This window comes from Rhinopithecus roxellana, chromosome 8 (genome assembly GCF_007565055.1).
Source record: "Rhinopithecus roxellana isolate Shanxi Qingling chromosome 8, ASM756505v1, whole genome shotgun sequence".
NCBI classification, from domain to species: Eukaryota; Metazoa; Chordata; class Mammalia; order Primates; family Cercopithecidae; genus Rhinopithecus; species Rhinopithecus roxellana.
This window is the reverse complement of record NC_044556.1, coordinates 121,563,531-121,581,754: the sequence shown is the minus strand read 5'-3', so window position 1 is coordinate 121,581,754 and position 18,224 is coordinate 121,563,531. Positions and strand designations below refer to the sequence as shown.

Below are 18,224 nucleotides of genomic sequence, written 5' to 3'. Positions count from 1 at the left end.
CTTGCTCAACATGGGGTTGCCACAAACCTTCAATTTTTTTTTGAAGACAAAACCCTGCATCTGTAAAGTGCAGTAAAACGAGGTATGTCTGTAACTTCAAGTACAGTGCTTTCACAACAGTGTAGCTTAGTAAAGAGCTTGTGCTTAAGAATTAGACTGTCTGGACCAAAAATCCCTGCCTCCTCTGCTTACTGTTATCATTGGGCAGGCTACCACACCTCATTCTCTGCATGTGTAAATAATATTACCTACCTTATAAAGGTGGGGGGTGGAGGGAGCAAGTGGGTGATATTTATGTGTAATTTCCAGTTTTTCCCTGTAAAGTTCTAAGCTGGAGATACAATTCTGATAACCGAGTCATGTAATAGGAAATTTTATAGCACCCATTCATATTCCCAGGTTATAGAAAGCTAAGGCCCAATCAATCTCCTCAATGGGTATCACTACCAGCTTCTACGAAGAGTGTGGTTTTTACTCCAAGTACAACCTTCTTTGCAGCTTCTCATACTAGAGAGGGTGTCTCCTCCCCGGAACCAATAAACCTTATTCATATCGGTAATTTAAAAAAAAAAGCCACTGAATCCTTTAGCCAAGCAAAATTTTAAAGTGGAATTGCTTCTGTTTAATAGTGTATACTTCTAATCTGAAAACCACTGCCCTAAGTAAACCAGATTTTATCAGTTCCACAGAACTGTCTGAAATTAACTATTTCGCCTCTTGACAAATCTAACCCTGGAGGGCCAGAATGCATCTCTGTCCCTCTATACCATCCTTGAACTTAAGACTTATTCACCTGGAACCACAGGCTCTGCTTATTGAAATTCCCTCTGTTCTCCACTGAACATTAGTGCATTTTTCAGCTCAGATAAGGAAATTATTGAATTGCTTTCTTTGCTCATATACCAGTAAGACCCAAATTTACATGCAATTCTACTTATTAAATATTAGCTAGTATGTGAAGAAATGGTGAGAAGGTCAGATTGGGACTGACTAAAAACCTCTGGAAGATTTTAATCATATTTAGAAGGATAAGTGGTAAAAGCAAATAGATTAGGGGGGAAAACTCAGACTGGAAGATGGGGTTTGAGGCATCCATGAAATAAGGGCTAGGTATCTATCAGTGATGAAAACCTGAAAGGCCTCAAAGCTACCACATGTATCTCCACTCACACCCCAGACCGTGTTAAGAAACTGTCCTCAATATTCCCAGCACCTGACACATACAGAGTTAATACTTGACTCCCTGCCTGATTATACCAGAGACTCACCTCTTGCTTAAACTCTGTCTCAGGTAAGTTTTCCTTTTCCGGTAGCACATTATTCCTTTCTGTTGAGGGAAGTTTTAAAAAAAAAAATTACATTACATTATGAAGTAAATTTGTGGCTCCTAACCAAACTCTATTTAAGTAGTTCCAAGGTAATACATGCTGACTGATGACTATTAGCTAGTAGGTAGTTTAGTTGTCAATATTACTTGATTTCTACAATTTTTACTGTTAAAAACTGTGGTCAAATTAAGGGTATGAGCAAAGCTGGAAAACTGAGGGAAGGTATCTGTGAGAGTTCAAGGTAATTCTCTATTCAGATTTCTTTAAGACAAAACTGAAAACTATAGATGATGCATATGTAATAGAATCTAGGCAGCAGACATCTCAAAGAAATGGTGTAGACCTTCCTCTAAATAAAGCAATCAAAGTATCTAGACTCTGTGACTTTCCACGTTAACTGACCAACCACCAATTCTAGTTCCACTTCTAAAGCACCTACAAAATAATTAGGTCTGTCAAACTATGATATAGTTTTATATTTATTCATAAGATGGAAAAAAGTTGCAGGGGAATGTGAAGTTAGTACTGAAAACGGTAAGCATCTATGAAATATGCTGCAATGGCAACATGAAAAATCACTTTACTTGTTAGAAAAGACACACTTAAATAGCTTCTGACTCATTCTACCTTCTGTATCTTGCCTCTGGCCAAGAGTTTGTTGGAACTTTATAAACGATACCCTCCTCTCATTCCCCAACCCTCCTCCCCCAGTCACTCTTCTATCATAAACACAATTTGTTATTAACTAGGGGCAAGGACCTGGACTCCCCTTACCTTCTACCAGGGCAGCTCAAGGGACAGAGAATGTTCAGAAGTTTATGTGACCAAATATCTACAGTCAACTATTAACTGCAACACCTTTTGGGTTATTCTGTCACATGTCAGAGAAGCCAGAGACAAAACTGCATGGCCAAACTGCAGAGAGACATTAATATACATCATCTTACTTTCATTCGATATGCTTTTGGTGCCATTTTTCCACCGTAGGTTCTAGCAAAGTACCCAAGGTATTAGTGATATTTTAACAGTTAATACAACCAAATAGCACATGCCTGCTGGTTTGCAAGTGGGGGTAATGCAAGCTGTATAGCTGGTCACCTACTAAGTCTTAAAATTTAGGAGGATTAAACTGAAAAACTAGAATATGAAAAATACCAACAATGGCAGTGACTTGGTAAGGCAAGTATTTGATTCCCATTCTTACCTATCATACCTCTTCCCACAATTCTCTGCAATAAACCACAGCTTTTAATTTAGAGCATATCTTGAGAAAAACCCTAGACTGAAAACTTGGATCAAGGCAGAGCCTATTAATAAGTATCAGATCTGGTGCGGTGGCTCACGCCTGTAACCCCAGCACTTTGGGAGGCTGAGGCAGGTGGATTGCTTGAGGTCAGGAGTTCAAGACCAGCCTGGGCAACATGGAGAAACCCTGTTTCTACCCAAGACAAAACCATCAAAACTTGAGTATCTTATGTTTAAGAATTGCAGTTTCCATGAGTTAAGAAGGCACATGTGTCATTAGTGACTGAATAACTAGTTTTCTTAAAGCTGGGTCTGGAAGCAATATGTTCTGAACATGGGATTTTAGGATAAGTACTACAATCCCTCAGTACTTCATTTCATAAATTGAGTAAATGATAGAACAAATGCCCTATAGCCTTTTAGGGCAGGTGATGATGTTCATAAGCATGCTAACAAAGCTATGAAAAATACAAATGTAAATAATACTGAGATCTATTTTTGGTCCTTCAGCTTCTGACCGAAAGATGGTGAAACTCTTTTCGACATCTGGCACTATGCATCAAGACAACTTCTTTCTCCTTGACATCTGCTTCGGCCTCCCAAGCAGCTGGGACTACAGGCATGCGCCACTATGCCCATCTAATTTTTGTACTTTTAGTAGAGACGGGGCTTCACCATATTGGCCAGGCTGGTCTTGAACTCCTGACCTCAGGTGAGCCGCCCACGTCAGCCTCCGAAAGGGCTGGGATTACAGGCATGAGCCACCACACCCAGTGGATAGATTTGTTTTCAATATGAGTTTGGCTACCTCAGAACAGGAGCCATGACTATCTGCCACTGACAATAGTTACTTTAGTTGAATAATTTTCAGAGTTCTTCAAAGCGAGAAGTCAAGGCTTTGGATGATAATCCTTTTCTAGAGTATAATGTACTTTTTTTGAGACAGAGTTTCACTCTTTCGCCCAGGCTGGAGTGAAGTGGCATGATCTCGGTTCACTGAAACCTCCGACTCCTGCCCTGGGTTCGAGCAATTCTGTCTCGCTTCCCAAGTAGCTGATATTATAGGAACCTGCCACCAGGCCCAGCTGAATTTGTATTTTTTTTTTTTTTTTTTGAGATGGAGTCTCGCTCTGTCGCCCAGGCTGGAGTGCAGTGGCCGGATCTCAGCTCACTGCAAGCTCCGCCTCCCGGGTTCACGCCATTCTCCTGCCTCAGCCTCCCGAGTAGCTGGGACTACAGGCGCCTGCCAGGTCGCCCGGCTAGTTTTTTGTATTTTTAGTAGAGACGGGGTTTCACCATGTTAGCCAGGATGGTCTTGATCTCCTGACCTCGTGATCCGCCCGTCTCGGCCTCCCAAAGTGCTGGGATTACAGGCTTGAGCCACCGCGCCCGGCCTGAATTTGTATTTTTAGTAGAGATGGGGTTTTGCCATGTTGGCCAGGCTGGTCTCAAATTCCTGACCTCAGGTGATCCACCTGCCTTGGCCTCCCAAAGTGTTACGATTACAGGCATGAGCCACTGCTCCCGGCTGTAAAATGTACTTTTTGTTTTTTTGTATTTTTAGTAGAGATGGGGTTTCACCATATTGCCCAGGCTGGTCTCGTACTCCTGAGATCAGGCAATTCACCCACCTCGGCCTCCCAAAGTGCTAGGATTACAGGCGTTTGAGTCACTGCGACCGGCCGGTACTCTTGACCACTATTTTTAATACATGACAAACCCTCTTGCTTCAGATTTTAGGAAATGATTAGAGGTTCCAAGAATCATTATTTAGAGAATACTTTATTAGTTTCTGTAATCAAACCCATGTAGATAAGACCTTACATATTTAATACAGTGCGTTACCCCTGTACAAATGGAAAAAATTAAGTTTAACATTTCTAGACCAATATGGCTGTTAATTTCTGTACAATGCCAACTCAACACAGTAAACTGGGATACTTTTTCCAAAGTTGACAGCACAGCTAAAGTTTCCAAAAATTCAAATTATATATATATATGTATATATATATATTTATATAAAAAGACCAATAGCAGTATGTTATGCATCAATAGCAGCAACAGCTTTTCCAGGTTCTGCAGTCATCTGAATAAAATTATAGAGACATCCAGCACACTCCATTTAAAAAAAAGGGGGGGGGGAAGGTAAAAAACAAAACCCCAGAAAATTGCAAAGTTCTGTTACTGTTGTGGTACCTGGCACCATTTTTTAAAATTAGCTTCTGAATCATCATCTGGAAATAAAACATTCTAGAATAACATCATTAAAAACAGCTCTGATAAAGCACGGTCACTACTACGTATCATAAAGCAGGTACAAGATATTTTACATTCACAGAGGTATGATACAGTACTGTCCTATATCTATAATACTAGAGGATACAATTAAAAAGGCATTATTTGAGACTTGATTCTACTTTTCCAGCAGAGGGCCCAAAGGATGGCATGACACAGCTCTGTAAAGAAATGCACCTTCTTAGGATTTCCTTTAATTAGTGGCACAGTTCTAGGTACTCACTGTTCTTCATAAACACCAGCTAAACACCAGCTAAAAACTGGTTTAACAAAAAAAAAAAAAAAAAAAGAAAAAAGAAAAAAGAAAAACAAAAAAAAAGAAAAAAGAAAAAGGAAAAAAGAAAAAAACCCCAGAACCATGGGATTCATACAAAGATGACTGAGTGGGGCAAGGAAGACTCAACCTAACTAGCATTTTACCAAATCTGTCATGTTTGAATGGTTAGAGCTCCATGGAAGAAAGGAGATGCTAAGTAGCGCTTCAAAGCTTCGGACCACAACCAAACACAGCATCATTTCAAACAGAAGCAGTAGCCAAACACTGCTCACTATGATATGGTTCAAGGATGCTGACATCAATATTTACTCATCTGCTCATTCATCCAGGAAGAAGGGGAGATCAGTTACTACTGTACTTTGATTGTGTTCAACTCAATCACCATGTTATAAAAATAGCAAGCTGCCATAATAAAAAATAAGGCTCCTCTATCCAGCACCAGTTATCTTCAGTTCTTCACCTCCAAGCCTACAAATGCCATAACCATATCCAAAGAACATAAGGGAGCAAAAAAACCGCATCTGATGTATTAGCTGGGACCATCACACTGTTCAGGCTGAGCTATTCCTCTGCCGTGTTATTTTCCTTATATTTTTGGTGTTTCATCTAATCATAAGGATTTTTAGGTCTAAATTATATGCACTCAAAAAAATGGGTGCATATATTTATATATAAATTCTGACTGAAGATGCGTGGCCATCAACCGAGTGCATGTTATATAGTAGGTACAAGCTTGCAAAGCCTCATTTTTACTGGTACAGCAGCTATGTGTCAGTGTAAATTGCTCCTATGTCCCTTGTATATCTCCAAGCTCTGAACAGGATAATGTCACAGACCATTTTGCCCCTTTGGCTGCTGGCATTATCTGACTTAATTCTCCATGTTTTCCCTCCCCCCACCCCCAATCCCCTGCAATAAACCATAGCCTTTAAGATTTTGTTTCTTCGGTTTTGATTGCCTGAGGTTTGATTGGTCCAGTTCTAACAGGTTTGGTGGCTATGGAGGGTGCAGGGGGTGGCTTTTCTTCTACTTTTTCCTGACAGACACCAGGAGGGTCGGTCAGTGTTTCAGGAGGTTTACTTGAATCACTGTCCACTTTCTGGGCTTTGCCTCCTATCTGTTTGCTCTGTTGCTGTTCAGAGAAGAACCGTTGCGTGGACTGAAGAACCTCTGCTCTCTGCTTTGCCTTAAAAAATAAGAAAGAACAACTGAAAATACTGTAGCATTACCAAAGCCTGTCAAATCAATCTTGGTTCAAATTCTTTTACCAATCACAAATCAGTTTTCCCCACACTGATTTGGCCAAAGCCAAAAGCACCTCATTGATCTTTGAGCTTTTAATGCATAGATTTCTTCCTATTTTTGAAATATTCCATGTGATTAAAAAAAAAAAAAAAAAAAAAAGAAACCACAGGACCACCTCCCACCACCTTTTCAAGGTTTGCCCTCTCATAAAATAATAAAATATAAATTGCTGCTGATTTGTATCTTTTCTGGAACAATAAGCTTATTGATATTAAATTTTATTTAGGGAACCTGCTTGCAAATCTGAAAACATACATGTAACACTTAAAACTTCTAGTTATCAATATGTGGTCTACAATAAAATGAAAAGGAAGCACTTATATTGTGGCATTACCAACACCTAGGACCAAATGTCTTGTGGCTGAGTCCTCTTCCCACAGCTCTCTTCTGCAGGGGAAGAGCATCAGAAATTAGTAACTACAACTTCACTTGATCACTAAGTTCTGATAGCTCCTACCACATTCTGAGCTGGTAAATAATTTCTTAGTTTTGACTATGTGCCCCCAAAAATATACTTACGTCCATCTGTAAATTTTACCACTGTAACATTCACATTTAAAACTTAAGTTTCCATCCTTCTTGCATATAAAAAAAAAATGCTTCATGTTCTACAGGTAACCTGTACTATCCAAAGATCTGAAGCAATTTTCAAGAAGCTTGTACCCTTTCCCATCCCATTACGATTATAAAGCTCTAATGTTATTTCCAACATGGGAATATGTGAAAATCAAGAGCCAAGGAGCCAGAAGCAGAACTGGAATCCAAGGCCAAATAACTTCCGAAGATTTTTACTCACACTGGTATTTCTAATTATAACAAACAGATGGAAATCCTAGGCATACAGCCTTAATAAAAGTAGATAATTATTTAATAAAAGTTTTGCTGCTGGGTAGTCTTTAAATTTGATTACTCAGGATCAGAAACACTAGGGATGTCGCCCCAGAAACTTTAATCAATCAATCCATCAATCAAATTTTCGAATAGGATTATCATAAACATGTTTCTAATTCAGAGTAAAGCATTACTATGCACATTTCCCTGTTTGAAAGCGGTAAGCTTTTCTTTGTTCTAGTCTGATCTCATGACATATAATGACAAAACAGGCAAAATTACTAAGATCCCTGAAAGTCAAGCCTAAAGTAAATATAGAAATAAATGGATTCAACTGGCTGTACTGGCAGACATGTAAGGTTTATGCTACAAAACTGTCCCCACACAGACTCCTAAAGGCACTCTTTCTGCATTAGCAAACCCCATGTTTATCAGTGCCTTTCATCATGAAGGATCCCAAAGTGCTTTTCTGAGTTCTTCATCTAAAACTGCACACTCCACTGTGGAATACAGCCACCTCATGTGGTAGGCCAAAAAGGGTATGAAAACAGTTTGAGAAGAAAACTGTACTTTGATGACTCATAATGGAAAAAATACCAAGACAGGTAACACATCTTACCCATTCCAGAGTTTTCATATAACCATGATTTATATTTTAAGCTGCTGGGAGGAGGAGAGTCAGGGGAAAGGGGGGAAGAAAATTAAAAAAAAAAAAAAAAGAAAATGGGGAAGTCTATAATAATTCATATTATTTCTTTGCTATTCCAAAAAAAATTTTGCATCTAAACTCAGATCTCCCTCAAATATTTATCTGATAACAATTCATTTGGCCACAGTTTAAGACATTAATTCATTTCCTGACTACAGTTGCAAAAAAAAAGAAAAAGAAACAAAAAGAAAAAAACATGAAAGGAATGGGAATGGGGCAAAAAAAAGAAAAAAAAGGGGGAAATGAATAAAAGTAGTTAGCTTGGTTAAGTCTGCTAAGACAATGAATGCCTGGATATACAGTTATGGGTCCAGAGGCATTTTAAGACATGGTTCAGAGACAGATTCTTGATCTGTTGGCTGTTAACACTGTACTAACCTTCATGTCTTGTTCAGCCTTCAACGCAGCCTGGGCCTGATTACCTCTGACTCCAGATAGTGATCCACAAGGACCCCTGGCTACATGTGGCAAACGAGCATGGCTCATGAGGCCTGTGGTCAGCGGAGGAGGCATCTGACTGGCCAGTGCCATTGGTGGCCTCTGAACAGGCGCTGGGAAGGTGTTAGTATGTGGGGCTCTTACCAATGGAGGGACCAGGTTAGGCTGAGAGAGAATCTGAGTGAAAAAAACAAAACATACAACATTGAACTGTTAAAAAAAAAAAAAAAAAACCAAAAAAAAAAAAAAAAACCAAAAAAAAAAACTGCCAACTAGACCAGGTTGGCTCACCCCAGAGTAAATCTGTGCCCATCCTACCAGTGAAAGGAAGTGTATGGATTGTGCCACTTCATTAACAAGCACAAAGAATAAATAGGCCATGCTTGGAGAGTTTAACAGAAAAATTAGGCAAAGCATGCTATGGCACTTCAGTAGGTCCTAGCATCTCAGTTGTAAATTCTGAAGGGGGGATAAAGACTTTTAATTAGGCTATCTTTTTAAAAGGTACAGTTACAGAAAAGGCACACACCTCTAACAAATGTAATCTGAAGATAAATAAAATCAATACTAATTCAACAAATGTTAATTTCTCAGGAACCAGTTCTAGTTTGTGAGAGTTCTTAGTCCTTTTATATGATCAGCAAGGGGAAGAGAAGCCAGTATTTTTATACATATATTAAAATATCTTCTTGGAAATTTTATCTCAATTGCACATAAATATCTTAAAAACCAACTTTAAACCTAGAAAACTTCAAGCACTGGGACCCTTCGCTGAAAAGTCAACTCCTTAAAAAAAGTTAAAAGGAAAAGGACTCAAATTATCAGAGCTGTGTGGGGAATCTTAAAACTATTTCTCTTGTCTGCTTTAGAACTAAACAATTACTATGTCTGGCTATAAATCGCAGACTATCTTTATAAAATAAATTTATTGTTAAATTCAGAAATTATTTTTTATTAAAAACTGTACTTCTTACTTAACTGGCTAACATAAGGCAAGATCACAATTTATCCAGATTAGCAACTATTTTTAAGTAAATAATACTCATTTCTTAATTACATCTGCCCACCTGGGGTGCAAACTGTGTAGGAAACGGTTGTGTCATTCTCACAGTGGCAGGGGCTGACTGGAACTGCTTCTGGTAGACAATACTGTTCATTTTGCTGGACTGGCTGTTCGGACTTGTAGAAGTAGCCCTTAGGAAGAAGCCGTTACTAGTCAGTATAGTAATAGCAAGTAAATAATGCTGTTAGATTTTTGCAAACACTGTTCTTAGTATTTTCATCATACTTGGTAGTTGGTAAAAATTTACTGTGATGAGTTACCAAACATTCTGGTAGAAGAGAGACACTGGAGGAGCAGAGGTAAGAAAGGATACCAGTTACCAGTTAAGACTGCCTGGTTCGAAACCAGCATGGACAGTATTTTTTTAAAAAATTAGCCAGGTTTGGTGGCACGTGTATGTAGTCCCAGCTACTCAGGAGGCTGAGGCAGGAGGATTGCTTGAGCCCAGGTGTTTGACGTTGCAGTGAGCTATAATCATGCCACTGCACTCTAGCCTGGGTAACAGAGTGAGGCTCTGTCTCAAAAAAAATAAAAGAAAAAAAGATTTGCTCTGTAACAAAAGAATTTACTTAAAATATAGTACAATAAACACATTTCAAATAATTTAAAAGCTTAGTATTTTAGACAAAACTATCAAAAAGAATATCTTAATAATTCCTTTTCTGCTTGGAAAAGGGATTATGTCACACAGGACTGATAAGTATTTAACAAATAGTGACCAAATTGGAATTTCATAAGCAAATTTAAATGCCCATTTTACCGGAAGGGACTAGATGTTGGTGTGGTGCTTCTACCAGCGATTGGAGGTGTGCCTGGTTTTATATCAATGCCACTTCCAAAGGCTTTTAGTTCCATTTCAGACATCTGAGGAAAAGCATAAAATAAACTTAACATTTCTTTAATTCCATAAGCTAAGTGCTGTGTTTACATGTCCTATATGTGAAGACGTAATCTAGGAAAGGGCAAAAAACCTTAGTACAAAACTCCTATAGTTAGGCTTCAAGTATTATGGAATTATCAGACCAAAGAGACTTGTAATAAAATAAGCCTAAGAGACACTATAAATCCAATTCTTCCAATAAATTTGTGAATTCTTTGTTATTAGGTAAAAACTAGATGGGGCCAAACACATTAAAAGTAAACAGATAAAATGTAAATACACTGGGGTTTGAGATTTGTTCTGCAGGGTAGTAAAATCTGACACATTTTAGTTTTTTAGATAACACAAATGTATAGATCTGAACACACTACCTTAAATTCTCAAATAACCTGTGCAAATGTCTCTTTACTTACTTTTCCTGTGGTTGCAATCATGCTATGCTGTGTTCCAGCAGGAATTAATCCTCTGAAAGGCTGGCTTACTTGTGCAGGACGACTCAGACTCTGAGCCTGTGCTTGGGGAGTGGTATGCTGTAACGGGGGCTGAAGAGTCTGAGGCAAAGCAATTAGAGGTTGCCCTGTAGATCCAAAATTAGGCAAGGAAAGCTGGGATCCTGGTAAAGGTACTGTAACCTAGAAAATAAGTAAAGAGAAACTGAAGCAATTTGTTTCTGTTTACTACAGACATACCCATACAACCATACACAACTCTTCAAATACTTTTGAGTAAGATTTAAAATAGAACACAGTGGCTGGGTGCAGTGGCTCATGTCTGTAATCCCAGCACTTTGGAAGGCCAAGGGGGGGCAGATCACGAGGTCAAGAGATCGAGACCATCCTGGCCAACATGGTAAAACCCCGTCTCCACTAAAAAAAAAAAAACCAAAAATTAGCTGGGCGTGGTGGCGTGTACCTGTAGTCCCAGCTACTTGGGAGGCTGAGGCATGAGAATTGCTTGAACCCAGGAGGCGGAGGTTGCAGTGAGCCGAGATCGCACCACTGCACTCCAGACTGGCGACAGAGCAAGACTCCGTCTCAAAATATAAAAAATAAAATAAAATTAAATAAATATAACACATCCATCTACTAATATATTTCACATATTTCTTTTGCTTAGTGACTACAAGTTGAGTATCTCTAATCTGAAAATCAAAATCCAAAATGCTCTAAAGCTTTCTGAGAGGCTGATATGACACCATAAGTAGAGAATCTGACACCAAGTCAGGGCACGGTGGCTCACGCCTATAATCCCAGCACTTTGGGAGGCCAAGGTGGGTGGATCACTTGAGGTCAGGAGTTTGAGACCAGCCTGGTCAACATGGGGAAGCCCTGTTTCTATAAAAATAAACAAATAAATAAATACAAAAATTAGTCAGGCATGGTGGTGGGCGCCTGTAATCCTAGCTACTCGGGAGGTTGAGGCATGAGAATCGCTTGAACCCAGGAGGTGGAGGTTGCAGTGAGCTGAGATTGTACCACTGCACTCCAGGCTGGGTAAGGGAGACTCCGTCTCAAAAAAAAAAAAAAAAGAATTCAACACCCCACCTCATGTGACAGATCAGTCGAAGTGCGGTCAGAACTTTGTTTTATGCACAAAGTTACTTAAAATGTTGCTTAAAATTACCTTCAGGTTATATGTACAAAGCATATATGAAACAAAGGAATTTCACGTTTAGACAGGCCCCACACCCCAAGACACCTCATTATGTATACACAAACATTTAAAAAAAAAAAAACATCTGAAATCCGAAACACTCCTGGTCCCAAGCATTTAGGTAAGAGACACTCAACCCTCAACCACATCTCCATTCTTCTATTAAAGGTACAACATAGTTTAGTTAATGCTACTTGTAGTGAAGAAAATAGAAAGTGAAAGAATTAGAACTATCTTTGAATTTATCCACAGGACATGTCAAATAATCACAAAGTACATGGGGACATAATATAAGGAGTATACACAAGTTTCCAAACAGATATTTTACATAATGTTTTCAAGGCTGGTCAAAATGAGCTACGAAAAGAACAAGAATCTCTGTTTTCATATAAACACTGTATTTAATATGAATGTCAATAAGATATTCACGAATTATCACTCCCTAAAATAGCAAACAAAAACAGTTATAAGAAAATGACTAATGACTTGTTCCTCTACCAGCCCTCCACCACTTTTAAAGAATAAGCTAATGAAATTATTAGAGGAGATAGTTTTAAACGCACCATACAATTTTCACTGAAAATTATTATTGCATTCATACATTTAAGAAAGTATTTGCCATTTATACTCGATCACACTCTGCCACACTGTTGTCTGTATGCTAACCTGTCAGATGGGTCTTTGGGAGGCTTCTCCCTAGCACTAATGGGTAAGCCACCTAAATCACACTTATAGGTAACTATATTCTGGACAATGGTTTTCAAAGTTTTATATTCATGGAATCCTTTGTTAAAACAGAATAAATAATTACACGGAAACCTAGCAGCCAAATGTGGCGGCTCAAGCCTGTAATCCCAATACTTTGGAAGGCCGAGGCAGGTGGATTGCTTGAGCCCAGGAGTTCAAGATCAGCCTGGGGCAACATGGCAAAACCCTGTCTCTACAAAAAATACGAAGAAAAATTAGCCAGGCATGATGGCACTGAGGTGCGAGGATTGCTTGAGCCTGGGAGGCTGGGCTGCAATGAGCCATGATCACACCCACTCTGGTGTGGGTGACAGAAAAAAATAAAACCCCCCAAAACAACAAAAAACCTAGAAGATGTAAAAATACAGGAACGACTGAAGTAGGGGGTGATGGTGGTGAGAAGAGGGGTGTCATGAACCTGAAACCCCTTCTAAGATGTAAAAATACAGGAATGACTGAAGTAGGGGGTGATGGTGGTGAGAAGAGGGGTGTCATGAACCTGAAACCCCTTCTACGTGGACCCAATGGAATTCTTCATGACATCTCAGTGAACAGTTTAAAGACCACTCCTCCATCTTTCCTTCATGGTTCAATTTAAATTCCCAAACAATCACAAAAGCCATAAAAATAATAATAAAGAAAATTGAGGAAATTTACCATGCCATAGTTTACCTGCTGGAGAGCACTTGGTGACTGGGCAGTGTTATAAAAATTTGTCTGACCAGGCTGTTGTACTTGTCCAGAATAAAGATTTGAAGCCTGGGTAAGATTTGCTCTAGCCTAGAAAAAATTTTTTAAGAAAACATGAGTAAAACTGAAAAAAATTTTAAATTCAGAGACGGAGATTATGACTTCAAAGCAATGTCTAGCAACTTTTAGTATTAGATAAAATGAAAGGACTTTGTTTTTCTCATTGCATCTTTTAACATGTTTTCTTTTAAAAATGTTTCCTTAAAATGATCCGTGGCATAGGAATACAATGAGTGTGCACTGTTCTAGTCCCCTGACTTACCTGGAGAAGATGTGTGTCAATCAGCTGGGAACCTCCTAGTCCTGATGCCTGCCCCAGTTGATGTTCATACAATATGGGAATAGGCTGGGTATTTGATGTTTGCTGAAAGGCAAGACCAGATTGTGCCTTGGCAAGTTCTTGGTGTTGGACAGTTGGAAAGTTGTGAATAGCAGTCCCAGAAAGGACCACAGATGGCTGGGATAAACTGCTTTGCATAAAAGCTGGCTGAGATCTACATAAGGATTAAAGAGAAAATAGTGTTAGAATCTCATCTGGAATCTGAAAATCTTAACAATGCAAATCCCAAATGACTCAATACAGTCATGTGCTGCATGACATTTCAGTCAATAGACCACATATATATTGATGGTCCCGTAAGATTACAAGGAAGCTGAAAAATTCCTATCACCTAGTGACATCATAGCTATTCTAACATCATAGAACATATGACTCAACTGTTTTTGCTGGTGCTAGTATTAAATATAAACAAACCTACTACAGTCATATAACAGTTCAGTACATAGTTATATACAGTACATAATATCTGATACTGATAAAAAGAATTACGTTACTAGTTTATGTATTTACTATACATTTTGTTACTTTAGAGTGTACTCTTTCTACTTAAAACAAAAAACTATAAAACAGCCTCAGGTAGATCCTTTAGCGGGTATTCCAGAAGAAAGCATTGCTAACATAGGACATGACAGCTCCGTGTGTGCTTCTGCCCCTGAAGACTTCCCAGTGGGACAGGATGTGGAGGCAGATGAGAGTATATTGATGATCCTAGCCCTGTGTGGGCCTAGCCTAATGTGTGTTTGCATCTTAGTTTTTAACAAAAAAGTTTAAAAAATTAAAAAAAAAAAAAAATTTAAAAAACAGAAAAACATTAACAAAAGAAAAGGCCAGACTTGGCGGTTCATGCTCACAATCTCAGCACTTTAGGAGGCTGAGGTGAAAGGGTTGCTTGAGGCCAGGAGTTTAGACCAGCCTGGGCAAGAGAACAAGACCTCATCTCTACAAAAAAATAAAAAATTAGGTGGGAACGGTAGCAAGTGCCTGTAGTCCTAGCTAGTTGGGAAACTGAGGCTGGACAATGGCGTGAGCTCAGGAGTTCGAGGTAGTGAGCTGTATGTGTCACTGCACTCCAGCCTGGGTGATACAGACCTTGTCTCAAAAAACAAACAAAAAAACAAAACAAAACAAAAAAAATATTTCTGTGCTGATGTACAATGCGTTTGTGTTGTAAGCTAAATGTTATCACAAGAGTCAAAAAATTACAGTAAGTTGAGGTTTTTATTAAAGAAAAATTTATTTTTACAAATATAGTGTACCCACAGTGTACAGTGTTTATAGACTCCACAATAGTGTACAGTAATATCACTCGCCACTCACTCACTGACTCACCTAGAGCAACTTTCAGTCCTGCAAGCCCCATTCATGGTAAGTGCGCTATACATGGTAAGTACCATTTTTAATCTTGTATGCTATCTTTTTATTGTACTTTTTCTGTTTAGATTGTTTAGATTTCTATGTTTAGACACAAATATTTACCACTGTGTTACAACTGCCTACAAAATACTAAGTACAGTAAAATGCTGCATGCATTTATAGCCTAATTAGACACAATAGGCTGTACTCTATAGCCTAAGTGTGTAGCTGCAGGTTATACCACCTAGGTTCCTGTAAGTACATTCTATGATGTTTGAAAAAGGATGTATACTTCAGAATGTTTCCCCATCACTGACACTTGGCTGCACTCTAATTAGCTCAGAAATCAAGAAAAGAGGCAGAGAATACAGACTGTGTCTAAAGCAACTTATTTCAAGATTTAAAGCCCTGTATACAAGGAAGCTTCACATGTAAAAGTCCTGTGAAAAGGCCTGTTTTCCCTGAGAAGTGGATGGCTCTCTCCTTTTGAATAGTGAGAATAATTCTCTTTTTGTGTTCAACACAAAGTTGAGAACAAAATCTCTTTTTCTCTTTGGCAACTTTCTAATTTATAGCACCAATAGCCCCAACTTTTCTTATTCGTATTTCATTACTTCCCCACATATATTTTTAATATAAATGGCCTAGCCTCAAGATCTTTATGGAATAAAGCACAGTAGTAGCTCACGTCAGAATTACCCACAAAGATCAAGCAAGCAAACAAACAAGAACACAAACCAAAATCAAACCAAGCCAAAACACACACCCAAAACAATACCATAATGCCAGAATCTAACTCCAGACTTCCCTATCATCTCTGAGATGGATGCCTCCAGTCTACACTTTCAAGATGAGGAGATAAAGAATAAGCAACTAAATCAAAAGTAGTGGGTTAAAGAACATTATGCTTTGTTGTTTTATTAAAACTGACCTATGTGGCAGGAACAAAATCCACTAAGAAAGAATGCTAGTGTAGGATCACAGCAATCTTCACAATATCTACTTACAATTTATGTTTCAAACACAAGGTAAGAAAATATGAATATACTGCTATCAACTGTCCTGTCTTTGTAGAAACCAATTCAGAGACTCCCTAATAAATACTATGCTGATTAGGTTAAGGAACAAGCAAGGAATGTTTAGGGATAAAATAACTGCTTTCGAAATCTAAACCCGTACTTTCCAATATGGTAGCCACTTGCCACAATTACATATGTGTCTTACATTATATTTCTATTGACCAGGTCTGGTCTTAAAAAGTCTGTCTTCTAAGACAATTAGTGAAACGGGGATTACAAACATAGTACATTGCTACTCCACCTCCCATGGCCTGCGGAAGACATTACTAATTAATCACTGTACTCTTTTTCACAGTACTGAAAAGTGGTTGTAAACTTTTCAACAGTGTTTCAAGTAGCCAATACAATTAAAAGGAGACTGGCTTGTGAGGTTAAATCTAGCTGCTATGCCTATGTCAGAAATTTTCAAGTTTTATTTTTAATATAAATTCCAAGATAATCCCAAATACAAGACTTCCTTTAGCTTCTAGTTGGGGCAAATAGTTTTACTTCTAATGGGAGAAAATAACGAAACTACCTGAGAGTAAGATGAGGAGGGAAGACCTACAGCAGCTATATAGGTAATGACACAGGTGTATTAAATTTTACTAAAGTATCTTTAATCAAAAGGTAAAAATAAAAGCCACATTTATGAGGTTTACTAATGACTCAGCTCTGTTAAGAAAGTTTCATTAGCTGAACCTGGTAGGAGTATCATTATGGTAATATAAAACATACTGTATTAACTGATGACAAGTTTAATCTGTAAAGTATGGAAATTCTATCTGAACCCACTTCTGAACACAAATTCCTAAAAACAAATGCACAGACTTCCTAAACCAAGTGTCCTGAATGTAACTTATTTTTCTTTCTGATGATTTAAGGACACCATTAAGAGTATGGATGACAGCTATGCCATGATGCACTACTCCTACTATCTGACTCTTACTCTCACTCTTCTTCCCTCATTCAATTGGAAACCAGAGACACTGAGGGTTGAATCCAGGCTCTGCCACTTTATGTATAACCTTAGGTTAAAACAAAACAAAACAAAACAAAACAAAAAACCCTCACCCTCTTCAAGTCCTAACATCCACATGTTAAATGAGGATGACTTACCTTCACACAGGTGGCTGTGTGAAGACTAAATGTAGTTAATATATGTGAAAGGCTGAATAGCTATCATACATAAGGAAAGTTCAATAAAAATCAGTTTTCATTATTTCCCTAATTGCAAAGGTAACTTACAGTGCATCTGAGTGAATTTTTGGAAAAAATGCTTTCTTCACTACATAGCATATTTGTCACCATTACTTCCATGCTTTGATATTCTACCTCTCTCTGTTCTGTTATATTCCACCCTGTCCTACACCCCCTAACACAATGCAGTTAACTGCCATGCCTCAGCTCGTACATAGAGGAGATTCAGATATATATAGTTGTTGGTAGCCAGATGGCACACAGATTTTTAGGTTCTTTAAGCAGCTATTTTCTGTAATTTCTAACAGTTTTGGGGTTGCTGTTGTTCACTACTTCAAAAGGTTTTGAAGCCTGGCTCTCTTTAATAAGGTATGGTTGAAATTACCAGAGGCTGAGGTTCATGACATATAATCAACATGCTCAACTAGCCAATGTGGTTTATAGCAGAGTCATCCTAGGTTTTTTTGGGAAGGAACAGTTATGGATTACGGCAAGGAGGATCAGTAGTTACAATGTTTTCAACATCACTACAAAAGTAACTTTTAAAGCATTTACCTATATGGTTGAAGTGAAGAGCTGAACAATTCCTGAGCCTGGGAAACAGCAGGTCCAGCCCCCAAACTCAGTTGGGCTTGATGCTGCCCTTGCAGTGGTGCATAAATAGGGATTGGAATCTGCTGAACTGAAGTTGGCTGCAATGCATTGAAAAAGTATGTAAACATATTATATATCAACATCATACAAATAAATCA

At 38.4% G+C, this 18,224-nt stretch overlaps 1 protein-coding gene across 12 annotated transcripts in view; it reads right to left on the bottom strand.

Annotated features, from left to right (window-relative positions):
- Nucleotides 1-4,336: 4,336 nt before the first annotated feature.
- PRRC2C (proline rich coiled-coil 2C) overlaps nt 4,337-18,224 on the bottom strand; it is a 100,048-nt gene continuing 86,160 nt past the window's right edge. For 5 of the 12 annotated variants that reach the window (XM_030935426.1, XM_030935431.1, XM_030935427.1 and 2 more), the window contains 8 exons: nt 18,028-18,164; nt 13,784-14,015; nt 13,429-13,551; nt 10,785-11,003; nt 10,252-10,355; nt 9,496-9,622; nt 8,369-8,605; nt 4,337-6,331 (listed from right to left, as the gene is read on the bottom strand). In XM_030935426.1, coding sequence (XP_030791286.1) covers nt 6,074-6,331; nt 8,369-8,605; nt 9,496-9,622; nt 10,252-10,355; nt 10,785-11,003; nt 13,429-13,551; nt 13,784-14,015; nt 18,028-18,164 — 1,437 coding nt within the window. In that variant the 3' untranslated portion in view covers nt 4,337-6,073. Of the gene's footprint in view, nt 6,332-6,784; nt 6,838-8,368; nt 8,606-9,495; nt 9,623-10,251; nt 10,356-10,784; nt 11,004-13,428; nt 13,552-13,783; nt 14,016-18,027; nt 18,165-18,224 lie in introns of all 12 variants that reach the window. The other 7 variants (XM_030935429.1, XM_010371295.2, XM_030935434.1 and 4 more) reach the window with 6 other exon arrangements.